Here is a 14896-nt window from a genome sequence, read left to right on the forward strand (position 1 = left end):
GCGCTGTGATGAAAATAAATACACACTCAAATAAATAACACCACTCAAATGGGTAGACCCGTCTAAATAAATACTATTAGCATATTCTTTACAATGAAACAGCTTATCTAGATGTCATGCCAAAGAGAGTGATCCACATGCATGATAATAAAAATCACGCATTATTGTTATACAGGTTATACTTCACTTGTTATAGCCGACTCTGGGTGATGACATCACAGGAGGGTAAAGGTCACGGTCAATACTAATGTCCATAATAACAACGCTTACATGAACAGTAATAATACTATACTGTAGTCAAGTACAATTCAGTAGGAATTATTTGTATAGTGTTCACCGTATAACACATTTGTACAATGACCAGAATAAACAACGCAGGCCCAGTTCATTGTTCCGTTTGTTTGTAGAGAAAGTCAAGCTGCTTTTCACTGAAGTTAACTGAATCTGAGCATTAAATGGGCCAATCTTTCTCAAACCTTTCCCCTCTTTGACAGTGCAGGCAGCTGTAGGCCTACCATCCCACTGCATTACACCCTCGTATTGCTCAGAGAAGAGAGGAATAATGTACCTTTCTTAAAGTTTAAAACCCATCCTTTGAAATTATTTTCTATTAACTGTCATTTTCATCTCGCTCATGAAAGCATTTTTGATTGTATTCTGACACCTTCTGGCCAACATGTATACTGCAGCCAATGAGTGAAATAGCATACATGCCAACTTCTGCACAGCCTGTACACAAACTCAAACCTCTCGCATAGAAACATAAAAATAAACAAAAATACACCAGAAACTGTGATGGTGGTGCCGAGTAGGACAAGCACAGATAAGCACTGACAATTGAATACATGCAGAAAATAAAAAATCATGGGATAGTTCACCCAAATGACAAAATTATATATTGGTTATCCTTACCCTGTAAGCCAGGGGTTTCCCCCAAAAAATGGACCGCGACATGTGAAAAAAAGTGATGTCATCAACAGACAATGTTTACTTTTTTAATTTGGGCTATGACAGTCTATTACAAATCAGTCTGACAGTACTTTTGACAGTATTTCCACCTGACAAATCAGTTTGACAGTATTTCAATCTGAAGGAAGTATGGCTTGAGGTGACTGAAATGCATCAGAAAGGTATTGGGAAGTTCAGAAGATCATCAGGTCATCAGATCATTTCCCCCCCAGTCAGATTTAGTGCCTGGTCTTGCCATCTCTGTTCTAATGAGCTGCATGGTTTGTGGGCATTGTAGAGGGAAACAGAATTGTATTTTGTAGCGTAAACGGTTCAAAAGATAGAAACACATTTGTTGGAAGAAAACAGAAACCGCTCTGTTTATTACAACCACATCTAGCTAACCACGGTTCTATGAACCAAGCTCAATTTTATTTCAGTTTCTCCCGCGACTGTAATTTTCAAATGAGGTGACCCCACATTGGGCCACGACCCCTAGTTTGGGAAACACAGCTGAAATAAAACCAAAGCATACCTTCTCCATACACTGATTACAGGGTAAGGAAACAAATGTAATTTTGCAATTTGTGTGAACAAACCCTTAAAAAAAAAGCAACCTCCTGGACTTAACACTGATAAAAATGGTTCAAATAAAAAACAAACAAAGAACTAACTAATCAATATTTTATTAGTTGCACTATTGGAGAAGATGAGGAGATAATTCACTTGATACCCACCTCTGTTCAAGCACTGTTAGTTTCATGCTTTGTTAAACGGGGGTGATGGCGCATTCACCAGATCACACCCACACAGTTTAGCAGCCGGGCTGAGCTCCCTCCCACTGCCTGTAGTCCCGCCGCCTACAATCACTATTGCCATGGCAACACATCAGTGACTTGCATTGGCAGGGAGGCCATCACACAGGGCTGAGATTGTGGAGGATGGGAGGGCGCTACACATGTGGGTGTTCAGTGATGAGTTGACCTGATCTCAGGAGAAAATCTGTGTGTGTGTGTGTGAGAGAAAGAAATGAGAGAGAGCGAGGGAGTGTGTGTGAGAGAGAGAGAGAGAGAGAGAGGGCAAAAGAGAGAGAGAGATGTGAAGTATGAAAAGGACCTGCGTCAGAGTGAGCAGAGTGAGTCATCGGGCAGTTTCAGAATGTTTTAATATGACACTGATGCAAATACTTTACCCCAGACAGCGGTTCATCATCCCTTTCTTTTTTAAGAAGAGAAACTGTTGACTGGACCACATTCAGTCTGTCTGTCAGCATTCATTATACCTTATAAATACCAGTATAGGTTCTCTGCCATGGAACAGTTTAGCTGTCTAGCTGTAAAAAAAAAAAAAAAAAAGAAGAACCGAAAAAATCTAAATGTTGTTATTTTATCGTAGGACATAATTAATTAATTAATTAACTAATATAAAATATATATTTTTAAATCTGATAAGATAGAAAATATAATTTTCCTTCTTTCTGGATCAGACATATATCATGAATGAGGAAAGACAACCACCATAAAAAATAAAGTTTAATAATGTTTATGTGCTGTATAACAAATAAAATATATTAGTGTTTAAAAAAAACAGGTGCATATCTACTGTGTAGGCAAGCCTGGGCTAACTCGGTGACTATAACAGTGATAAGAACATGAATCAATGTACTATCAACATCTTGGCTGTCTATCACACTGCTGGACATGCGTTGGTCTGTGAACATTACATGACACTGATTAAACTAAACCAGTACAGAGGACAAGATAAGTCACCTAGCACAGAACAGAACAGACAGTGGGCCCAGAAAGTATGTACTTAGTACTTAAACAGTACTTACAAAAGTATTGCATTTGTTGCAGTCTATTTGACCTAGAGAGACTATTATTACAAAACTGTTGTGACTGCGGTGACGCCAAAAAAGACCAACAGACTCCATAGCAAGACAGATTTACACATTTGGAAACACAACATTAAACAACCATCTGAGAGCTAATTCTAACATACGAACATCTTGAATTATACATTGGTGGTCACAGCTGAAACACTGGTAGGATCTAAGACTACGAGGCTGTGTAACATGAACATCTTATGATACCAGACACTTTCACTTGTTTTCTCTAACAACAGTTATTCGGTTTTTGCTCTACACACATAAACATGATACTGAGATTGACACCAACATTACACTGACAAAACCCTGCTTTTGGGATTAGGCAAATATTCTTGTAATAGTACAGGCCGAATTGGCCCTGTCGGTCCTACAGTGAGATATGTATTAAAACACAACTTTCTGGAGTGCAACAATATAACAGGGGGAAGAAATCAAGAAGTTACATATCGGGATATTATTTTTGACAATATATCGCAATATTATTTTGGACAATCTCGCAATGTTATTTTTGTGCTTGTTAGCTGTACATGCGCAAAAACTCCAGTATTTCCCCTTCTATAGCTTGTTATCTATCTTCTTTTAAAATGAAATGGTGAGCTAACATCCTTTCGGCACATTCATTCACATGACTGATCAAAACACATTTTTTCATGGCTTTCGTGGCTCTTTTTTCATGGCTTTCATGGCTCTTTTTTCATGGCTTTCATGGCTCTTTTCTCATGGCTCTGCAGTATCAAATCACAATACATATCGAATTGGCACCTAAGTATCGTGATATCGTATCGTGAGGTCCCTGGCAATTCCCAGCCCTAATAACAGACCAGGGGCCCTACTCAATACAACAGGTAACTCAATTAATGTTGTGTTGAGGTTCAAATGTGCATTCTTACAGTACAACATCATGTGTTTGACAGACTTATCAAGGAAACTCGATTTGTCTAGGCCAACCCACGGGCAGACTGGCCATCTGGCATTTCGGGCAAATGCCAGATGGGCTGGTCAATTTTTTTTGACTAGTGTGCCTGTCTAAACAGTTTTTTTTGTGCACAATTATCATGGGGGAAAAAATGGGCTGGTATGGGGGCCCTGAGGAAAGAAATGGGCCGGTGTGGGGGCATCAAAGTAAAAAAAAAATGATAGGGCTGATTTTTGGTCCCAGTCCATCTCCGGGCCAACCTATCCCATAACACTGATCTGAACTCTAACTGGAGATCTATACACAAAAAATTCTGCAGCCTCAGTTTAATTTACAGTACCACTCATAAATACATACAGTACATACAGTAGGATGATGCAAAACTATAATTTCTCCTCTCCAGATAGCTCTCTTTCCACCTCTGATTAAAACAGAATCCTACTGTATTCTTTACAGTACATCAGTTACCCACCGATCGAACACGACAAGCCAAAAATAGCTTGGGGTATTTTTTGTTCTTTTTCATATCCTGACCATCCTGACCTCTGCGCTCTTGTTTCACTTAACTTCATTCAAATTCATGTAGCGAAACAGAGTGTAAGCTCAGGAGATCAGGATTGTGGTACAAGGCTACTATCCCTACCCATCATTCTTAAATAATATCATGTACATCAATCAATAAATACATAAAGGCCTATACAGCATGAAAGTTATCCTGTGAAAGGACATCCCCCGTTCAGTTTTCCCCGTGACTGAATCTATGCTCTACTCTAGACGCTTTGGCAAAAACCTTAGACAAAATGAAAGAAAATAAATGTTTGTTTTTTTGAGGCAACGTTGGTTTGTTAAGGCTCGACTGTGGCTGTGCTTGCTTTAGTATCCATTGATTTGACTGAGATAGATGCTTAGTGTAAAAAGTGTAAATGATGACTAAAACCGGATGGGGAAACAGACGAAGGATGGGAGGCACTAGGTGGAATCCTCTGGTTCTGATTTGATGGTCTTCCTGTCAGTGTGGTTGGCCGCTTGATGCGAGGATCCATTTTCTAAGGTAAAACACAAAGAAAAGATCATCAGAATAAAACATGCCATGTGTTTTCTAACCATATACCTTTTCACTCATAGTGGAGCTTGAATGTAGGCAGGTGTGTGCATGCAACAGGCTATTACTAATACCCACTGTTTGTAGTGTGTACATATACATACGTGACTCAAGAATGAACATACATTTGCCCGAGTGGTGCTGTACCTGTTGCTGGTGCTTTGGCCTCATCTGTGTTATGGTTGTTATGGAATCGTTTGAGCTCATTGGCTAGCTGCTTCCCCAGGGGAAGCTCCCCCTCCGCCACACTCTTACTGGGCACCCGCAAGTTCCTTGGTCGCTCGTCTGAAAACATCCATAAACACACAGACAAGCATTAGGCATGGGTAAACCAATGAGATGCACGCTGCCATCTTACACAATCAATTCCAATGGCACTGCTGTTAGAGTACCATTCACAAAGCTGCTTAGGTGATACAAAAAAATGACATTAACATTCTGTCTCACAAAATCTTGAGAGATCTGATGCGCATTTGCTCTGGGCCCGAGTTTGTACTCCACTCGGTGCCCCAAAAAAAGATGTTATACTCTTCTTCTCATTCAACTTGAATAAGGTGCTTTAAATAGCTTATGAGAGGAGAGAGGAGAAAGACAAAGAGAGAGAGAAAGAGAGCGAGAGCGAGAGAGACGCCCCTGGGCAGCCACATGGCGGAGGAGGTAAACAGGCGTGGGAGAGTTAATGACAGGTGCAGAGAGAGGATAATTATGGGTAACATGAATATAATGAGCTGTCAGGAGTATGGGCCGTGCGAGAGAGAAAAGGACGAGAGAGAAAAAGACAAAGATGGGATGAGTCCCTGAGGGACGGCTACCGGCTTAACACAGTTATGATTCCTCCTCACTTTGAGATGTGTGAAGAAAAAAAAACAGATACAAAATGATTCCCTGACTTATAAAATAAGATTTGAAGGCTGGAAATGGTGATTCACAGAGCTGTGAATTTGGAGCATGAGGATAGCACTCATGTACGAGCGCACTCCAAAGAGAGACGCAGAAGACAGACCGTACCGTTACCTTGGTGCTCTGTGCTTTTGTCTACCGACGTGCCGTTGGTGCCTGGAGCCTCGCTGAGGTACTTCAAAGCCCCTGCAGGTATCCTCCAGTCCAGAGCGTGTAACCTCTCCTGTACCGCGGCATCATGGAGGATCTCCATCTGTCTGGCTAACAGACGGTCCAACTGCACCTGTTTAAACACAATACATTTACAGGGCATTAGCAACTGCTCCTACTCTTGTAAAAAAACATGCCTCCGGAAATGACCGTGTCAAAGAAACGTGCCTCCGATAATGTTTACTTTATACAATTAGAAAAAATGTAACCCCTTTTTCTCCCCCAATGGAAGCCAGCCGCAGCAATGTATTGGAGGACACACCGTTCACCTGACAACCGCTAGGTCAGCCTGCAGGCGCCCGGCCCACCACAAGGAGTCGCTAGAGCGCAATGAGCCAAGTAAAGCGCTCCCCTAACACGGGCGACCCGGACTCCTGATCACGGCCGATTGTGATACAGCCCGGGATCAAACCCGGGTATGTAATGATGCCTCTAGCACTGCGATGCAGTGCCTTAGACCGCTGCACCACTCGGGAGGCCCATGTTTACATTTTATAATCCACTTTTCAAGTATGTTACCTGAAGGTTTCTCCCAACTATCTCCTCTCCTTTGGACTTGGCACAGGCTAGCTGTTCTCTCAGTATGCCCTGTCTCATGTGGATGGCCTGCAGAGCCTCCTGGATGTCAAAGAAGTTCTCCTCTGTCTTGATTCTTTTAGGAGACGGCTCATCTCTGTCGCCGCAGCGAGACCTACAGTGGAGAAGACAACACATTCAGTTTGTATGCAGAGAAACATTGAAAGATATGGAAAGCATCGTCTGAACATGACATGAATCATACCATACTATCATTTACATAACTTAAAAATATGTCTCTGTAAAATGTAACACATTACAGTAATGAGTTACATAGTAATAACCACAAGGAGAAAATGTACTTAGCAAGTAAATAAGTCACCCATGCTTCCCAACTTATCTTGACATGGTCCTCTAACTCGATGCTCTTAACTCAGTTAGCATTGCTAACTCTAACAAGCAAAGGTTGTGTGTGGTGCAGTGGAGGAGAGTGGCTCTTACTTGCTGGTCCTGTAGGTGTATTTGTAGGTGACTTCTCTGGAGATCTGCCTGGCCAGACCAAACAGCTCGTCTCTACGGGTCAGTAGCACCACGTCTCTCATACACAGCTGGGCTGCTGCTTCGTTCACCGTCAGCTGAAAGGCAGGACACGCGTGATAACAAGTCATGTTGTCAACTATAGCTGTAGATACACAACTCTGTCAGTGAGCTCTTCAGTTGTAACTTCTACTACTGCCGACCTACTTTTAGACGGCTGAAGCAAAGCGCACGCACACATCTTCTTCAGGTGATTTACCTTTTTGTAGTTTTCACCTCTTACTTGTGGAACTGAGGTTTGTCACCTGTATTGCACTGCCACTGAGTAGACTAACCTAGGACTGCAAAACGGATCCCATCTCTTATCCCTACCTCATGAAGCGTCAGTTGTTTGCCGTCCCTCCTCTTCGAGTCGAAGCGTCCGTAGATGGCGCTATACTTCCTGATCTCCTCCGCTCTCCTTGGATCATCATCACTCATATCAAAGATGTGGCTAATCATCTTGGCAAGTTTCTTATTGGTCTTCAGCTGCTCTTTGACCTCCGCGGGGTCGCTCTTGGACAGGGCCGGGGTTATCCGGTCCACACACTCCAGGACAGACTGCAAAGCTGCAGCGTCAAGTGCCTCCAGACCCTCTCGGGGGGACGACGGAGACCCCCGGTCGGACGGAGAGAGGCTCTGTTCGCTGTCGTTGCTGTGACCCGACCAGAAGCGCCCCTCGCTGCCGCTCTGCAGTGGAGACCCCCCTGACACTCTGTCCCTGGCCACTTCCAGCTTTCCTGGATCCAGACATGTCGCAGCTATGATTTTGGGAACCTTGACATGGGTCTCGCCACGGGCGCTGTTGTTACCCCCTCGCTCCGCGCCGACTGGCGTGGGTGACCCCTCGGGTAACTTATAGACTGGTATACTACACACCGGTACAGATGTCAGGGGCTGATTAAACAACGTTGGATTGGTGACCCAGTCTCGCAGGGATTTCTGGAGCCTCCGGACGTGCAGGGGCTTGCTGGCCATGCCCACCAGAGCCATAATCTCTAGGAACTCCTCCTCCCCGGCCTCACAGAGCTGCTGCACGTCATCTCCTCCCTGCTGGATGAAGGCCTCGTAGTAGTACAGCAGGTTGGCCCTCTGGAGGATTCGGTAGAGCTGCAGCTCCCCCAGAGTTCTGGGCAATGCTGCTGCCATGCCTGGGAGAGAGAACACAAGACGGGATGGGCAAGAGGTTCTGCCTGACCAGAGAGTGTTGGTGTATGTGTGTGTGTGTGTGTGTGTGTGTGTGTGTGTGTGTGTGTGTGTGTGTGTGTGTGTGTGTGTGTGTGTGTTTTGGGGAGTGGGGGTGTGTTTTTGGGAGTGTGTGTGTGTGTGTGTGTGTGTGTGTCTGACTGACTGACTGAGAGGGGAAGAGGCACTCCCTCCACTCCGCCTGAGTTCCCTTTGTAAGTTCTGCAGTACTAGGGCTGCAGAAGGAAGAGTGGCGGTTCGCAGTTAGAGCCCTGTTAGTTGCTGATGGGACCACATGCCACAATCCTCCTTTGCAGCATGCGTAGGTGGCCTTTCTCACACACACATGCTCCACTTGCTTTAGCCAAGGGATTGTTAACTACCCATTTCTTGCAAGTTAGAGGACTATGTCACAAATAATTAGATATTGCTGAATGACCCTTAGTTATGTGAATAATATAATTTGATTGTTTATCATCAATGGGAATTCAGAGTGTTTGCAAACAACTGCACAACTACTTCATAACCACATGCTGTCAAAACCTCTGGGCAAAATGCAACGCAGCCTGATAAAACCGACCTTCCAAAGAACAGAGCAGATCAAGAGGCAAATCCAGACAATATGACCATGGAATATTTGCACAAATCAATCTAGCTAAATAGAAAATAAAATAAATTCGTTTCAAAACACCACAAAGTAAAAATGTAAATGCAAAATGCAGTAATCCAGCACCAGACTAAACGTCACTCAAAACCGGTCTTGCAAGTAAATCCACATCAGGAAGATGAGTAAAAAATACCATTGTGGGCAATAATAGAACAGTGCTGCAACATTGTATCAAGGCTACAACCTGTTACATTATTGTCATAGCCCAATAACTTGTTCCAACGATGTATTTTAAGTGTTACATACCTGGTAAACGTTAGTCCCCTTTCGTTTCCTTTATCTAGTTGTTACAATCTATCAGCTACAGTATAGGCTGAACTGCCATAAACTGTACAATTATAGGTAGATCTATAATTTCCTAATAAGCGCCCTCTCTGGCCTAAAAAGTCCTCGCGTTCTTTGACAACGTTTGCCTTCCCTCCTTCCGCCTCCTTGAATAGAAATGCGATTGTGTTGAACGTCTGTAGACTAGATGAGTGTGAGCTGCCTGCTTACTACCCTACCCCCTCCTCCCCGGCGATTGAAATTGGGATATTCCGCTGTTGCTACAGTGCTCACTCCCACGCGCCTGTGTGACGCAAATCCTGGCGTGGGCGGACAGGGGCGTGGGAGGCTTCTGCATGGAATACCAAGCACCACATCTCAGCAGTGGCAGAGGCAGGCAGCGCCGGTCAACTGGGACGGTGTGAGGCGAGGGCAGAGTAGACCCTAAAACGCCTGGCTATATGACTGTATAGAAGTGCAACTGTTGACATTTCAGATAGACTAATAAGGATTGGCTCATGTCATCTATGACGTAATTAGGTTATTTGATCTTTTACTTTATTGATTGAGATGTTTTTTACTCCTTCCCTCTTTGGATAAAACACGTCAGTATATGCTAATTATATTTCTATTTATTTTGAGTCTCTTGCCATGACAATTTAGTGTCTTAGTGTTTTACCCATCACATTACTCTCAGAATTGAGGCAGTAAGTGGGAATATAGGCAGAGAGAGAAGGGGGACTTTGCCCTATGTGTGCATGGGAACCACAAACATTTATCTTAAGGATTTACACACACCCACACAAATCTTAGGCTTGCACCAGCCCCTTTTCCAAATATACTCTCAGACTTGTGCATTGCCCATTTCACTTTGGGCGTGGACTGTCTACAATACTAATCAACTCACAGAATATAATATAATCAACTCACAGAATAAGATGTTCATTCTGTGTCCTTCACTGTCATGTGAATATAAACTCTTCACATTATTATCACAAATTATAGATAGGAGAAAGGCTTGTTCTCTCTAGAGACACAACAGAAAGCGTCCTGCTTACTGTTACGATAACTCAATCTGCTTCTGTATCAATGAGCTATTTCTGGCAAGTAGGCCATGCAGCCACAGCACACAGCACAGCCTTAGGGAGATAATGAGGCTTTGTTTTTATCCTGGAGAATAGATCTAGAATATATCTAGAATCTACACACTGCTACTGAACAAACTCTCAGTGCACATTTCTAGTACTCGTGAGAAAAGAGACTCAGAAGCATGGTACACTTACTAACTACTGTCTATATTTGCAGAGCTACTTTTTTTCAGCTGCACATATTTCTTTTAAAGAAAAATTATAATAATGTTTACGTATTTACCGAGCTAGGCTACTACTTTAGCTGCTACGTAATTCTTTTTTACCAAGAAGATTAATTATCAGGATAATTGAGTAGAGGAGCATATACTGTATTTCCCATCCTTGAGACCAGAGAACAGAGAAAAGAACCGACTAGCTACTATTTACTATCCTTCCTGTTTGGCCCTGTCCGGGGGTGTCCTCGGATGGGGCCACAGTGTCTCCTGACCCCTCCTGTCTCAGCCTCCAGTATTTATGCTGCAGTAGTTTATGTGTCGGGGGGCTAGGGTCAGTTTGTTATATCTGGAGTACTTCTCCTGTCCTATTCGGTGTCCTGTGTGAATTTAAGTGTGCTCTCTCTAATTTTCTCTTTCTCTCTTTCTTTCTCTCTCTTAGAGGACCTGAGACCTAGGACCATGCCCCAGGACTACCTGACATGGTGACTCCTTGCTGTCCCCGGTCCACCTGGCCGTGCTGCTGCTCCAGTTTCAACTGTTCTGCCTTATTATTATTCGACCATGCTGGTTATTTATGAACATTTGAACATCTTGGCTATGTTCTGTTATAATCTCCACCCGGCACAGCCAGAAGAGGACTGGCCACCCCACATAGCCTGGTTCCTCTCTAGGTTTCTTCCTAGGTTTTGGCCTTTCTATGGAGTTTTTCCTAGCCACCGTGCTTCTACACCTGCATTGCTTGCTGTTTGGGGTTTTAGGCTGGGTTTCTGTACAGCACTTTGAGATATCAGCTGATGTACGAAGGGCTATATAAATAAATTTGATTTGGATTTATTTACAGTAGCTTACTACATTACATTTTATGAAGGAGATTAATGATGAGGATAGGTAATTGAGTCAGATAATGCGTTCCAAATGGGCACCCTATTCCCTATATAGCGCACTACTTTGGACCTGAGCCCTATGGGGAACAGGGAATAGGTAGCCATTTGGGACACAGGCAGAGTAGAGCTGTTGTGTGGTTTTAATGATGTGCTTTCCACACAGCCAGACAGGGCCAGGGTAACAGAGAACAGGTACGTTTAGCCCAGATAGTTTCCAGCAGCACACCCACTCCTTTAATCCTGTCTGTGGATGGCCCTGACCTGCCAGAGCGCGAGCGCGCGCGCACACACACACACACACTCCCTCCGAGTACACCCAGGTCGCAATTGTAAATGAGAACTTGTTCTCAACTTGCCTACCTGGTTAAATGAAGGTGAAATAAAATGTAAATAATTTAACACCCGGCATTGCTGCCACGGATCCTGTTACATGGCTACATATAGGCTATATATGTTTTCCATTGAATAAGGTCCACTTTTAGAGATGAGATAACATACACATTTTCCATTTGCCTCAAATCGTTTCATCGGTACTGTATTTCAGATTTCTAATAGTGCTCTTTTTAAAAGTGTTCTGTACATCTTCACTGTTGTACCAATTACAAACACGTTTCACCGACACCCACGCGCGTGTGCGCGCTTGTCAGCCCCTCGCCTTACCCTGTGATACCACCCCCACACACACACCACAGAAAACTTCCTGGTCTCAAAATGGTTAAGATGAAGGACATGAATATCACATCAATTAGAATGTAATAAATGCAATATTTACAGACATGAGCACTTATGCAGGTGTTATGACACATTATGCATTAAACACTATTAAACTATAAATGTGAATAGTTGACTTTCATAGTTTTGTTAGTAAGTGAAAAAGTAACATTTTGTAGGCGAACCCTAAACAGTATGTAACGTGTAGCCCATTACTTTGTGTTTTTGTGTCCGATGCCATGAGCATCTTACTCTGAGTGAACATGTGTCTGCCAGCTAAGTGTGGGTGGAAGTGTGTGTGTGGGCGGCAGAGTGTGCTGTGTATGTGGGCGGAAGTGTGTGTGTGTGTGTGTGTGGGTGCGGGTTGAGATAAGTACTACAATCTTAGAACTGGTAGTATTATTACTATAAGCTTGACACCATTTTTAGATCAATGTCACTATGTTGGTTGTGCATCTATATGTTCATAAATGCAGTAGCTGAACATTCAGTGAATCCCCCCCCCCCACCCCCCCTAGTACCTAATGACAAACACAGAGGCAGGCTAGGATGATCGGCCCACACTCAGGGTCCGTAGTGGGCTTCTCAGAGTCATAATGAATGGAGGTTACATTCCTAAACCCCGGGGGGTTTTTACCCATGTGGGTGGGCCTACGATCACACAGGTTCCAGAGACCCCCTCACCGCCCACCGCCTAGCCCAGCTAATGTGTGTCAAATTATCTTCCAAATGTACTCACTCACTTATTCCCATCACGACTGGGCTGGCTGATAGGGCAGCGACAAAGGCTCTCCACTTCTGCCGGTCTTCGGCCATCTTCCCCACTGTGCACCAGCCCTGATGGTGTTGGAGCTCAATCTGCTAACGCAGGGGAAATATCACCTCACACAGATGCCAAGTCTAGACTCGTGCTCTTAAATGACGGTTTAATATGATCATTTATTTCAGAGACATTGTATTGTATCCTCAGTCTATCAAAGATAACCCGGTTCCCTTTATAAAAAACGAGTAGAACTGATGAAACAAACTATGCCAACAAGAAAAGGAGTAAAACTAATGTTGGTGTTCTCTTTGAAGCGAAAGCCAGACAATTTTGCATGTTTATTGCCGTTAAGTTTTTGATCTCAACCCAACAGGCATGAAAAACAACAGCAGACGCTAGGGATTAGGATCCCCCCCACTCACACGCCCACCCTCAAATCAAGTCCCTGACTCAGTCACAAAACCTCAGCAACATAGTTTGCCTCACATGTACTTTACTTTACAGTACTTATCATATAAACAGACTCATCCAAAGGGATGAGTCTGTTTATCTCTCTCTGCACTTGACAAGAAACTGCCATACCAATTATTTAAGTGCGGAAATGTTAAATCGACTGCTTAGACCTCAGTGAACCACTACTTATAGGCCTAAATGGCTGTGGGCTGGGGAGTCGTTCTACTCCTCAACACTGTCCTTGCTCCTTGGATCCTACGGCTTTGCTGCCCAACCGGGTATTGGGGTGGGAGTAACCATGGCTCTGAGCTCCCCTGGTGTGCCTCCTGCAGGCTAAGGCTGTGGCTGGTGTGGGCTGTGGGCTAGAGGCTGGCCCTGTGGGCGTTATGTATGGTTGTATTGATGACGGTAGAGACAAAAGCCTCTCACTGTGTCACACGGGGCACTTTTTCCTCACTCTGCAGGACATCCCGGGTCATGCTTAGTAGGGCACCCAGCCACCGCAGCAAAACTGTTTGCAATGGAAAGCAACAATCTGAGCTCTAATTTGACACATACAGGTAGTAGGCCGAGGCTACCACTTTCACTGTTTTAAAAACGTTTTCCACCAACTTAACAATATGACCCTGGTGACTGTATATCCTGGAGTGTTCCTAAAAGATCACGCAGGCCTACACCATATCACACCTATCATTCTAATGATCAGCATGATTATTACCATGTGCAGCTATGTCATCAGTGCACCACTGTCAGTGTACAGTGCAAATCAATAAAAGGATGCTGCTACAGTACTACAACAGTCCCATGATGCCCTGCTGAACATGGAAGCTGTTTGGTCCCATCATGTCCTAGCATGTTGGAGATTCCACACCGCAGGCATAAATAGGACCAGTTCATGACTCAACACTTTAGGCAAAGCCATACGTACCCACAAGGCATCGCAGCGGAACTCATGTATGTGCGAGTCCGTGTGGTCAAGAGTAAACAAATATTATACTGGTGTTTGCCTCAATAAGATCGTTGAGGAACATGGGAATGTCATCATTTTTTATTAGACTTTCAAATGAACTGATTCATGAAGTACTTTCAGATGAACTGATTCATGAAGTACTTTCAGATGAACTGATTCATGAGAGTACTTTCAAATGAACTGATTCATGAAGTACTTTCAGATGAACTGATTCATGAGAGTACTTTCAAATGAACTGATTCATGAAGTACTTTCAGATGAACTGATTCATGAAGTACTTTCAGATGAACTGATTCATGAAGTACTTTCAGATGAACTGATTCATGAGAGTACTTTCAAATGAACTGATTCATGAAGTACTTTCAGATGAACTGATTCATGAGAGCACTTTCAAATGAACTGATTCATGAAGTACTTTCAGATGAACTGATTCATGAAGTACTTTCAGATGAACTGATTCATGAAGTACTTTCAGATGAACTGATTCATGAGAGTACTTTCAAATGAACTGATTCATGAAGTACTTTCAGATGAACTGATTCATGGAGTACTTTCAGATGAACTGATTCATGGAGTACTTTCAAATGAACTGATTCATGGAGTGCAGCTGATGGAGAAACCTTAAGGTAAAATGTAA

General features: G+C 43.4%; 1 protein-coding gene across 1 annotated transcript; it reads right to left on the reverse strand.

Moving 5' to 3' along the window:
- Nucleotides 1-2462: 2462 nt before the first annotated feature.
- Nucleotides 2463-9430, reverse strand: LOC139413074 (NGFI-A-binding protein 1-like). Its single transcript, XM_071160108.1, has 7 exons — nucleotides 9155-9430; nucleotides 7390-8207; nucleotides 6982-7115; nucleotides 6484-6655; nucleotides 5869-6037; nucleotides 5002-5139; nucleotides 2463-4798 (listed from the first exon to the last, which is right to left on the reverse strand). The coding sequence occupies exons 2-7, from the start codon at nucleotides 8203-8205 to the stop codon at nucleotides 4722-4724; spliced, it is 1506 nt and encodes a 501-aa protein (XP_071016209.1). The 5' UTR covers nucleotides 8206-8207; nucleotides 9155-9430; the 3' UTR covers nucleotides 2463-4721.
- Between the last annotated feature and the right edge of the window lie 5466 nt (nucleotides 9431-14896).

Source organism: Oncorhynchus clarkii, chromosome 7 (genome assembly GCF_045791955.1).
Source record: "Oncorhynchus clarkii lewisi isolate Uvic-CL-2024 chromosome 7, UVic_Ocla_1.0, whole genome shotgun sequence".
NCBI lineage: Eukaryota > Metazoa > Chordata > Actinopteri > Salmoniformes > Salmonidae > Oncorhynchus > Oncorhynchus clarkii.

Excerpts from the sequence above, each read along its gene's own strand:
- LOC139413074 (XM_071160108.1), bottom strand. The coding sequence starts at position 8,205 with ATGGCAGCAGCATTGCCCAGAACTCTGGGGGAGCTGCAGCTCTACCGA. Across the intron at positions 7,116-7,389 it reads AACAACTGACGCTTCATGAG|CTGACGGTGAACGAAGCAGC; the intron begins GTAGGGATAAGA and ends CCTGCCTTTCAG. Across the intron at positions 6,656-6,981 it reads TACACCTACAGGACCAGCAA|GTCTCGCTGCGGCGACAGAG; the intron begins GTAAGAGCCACT and ends TCTCCACTGTAG.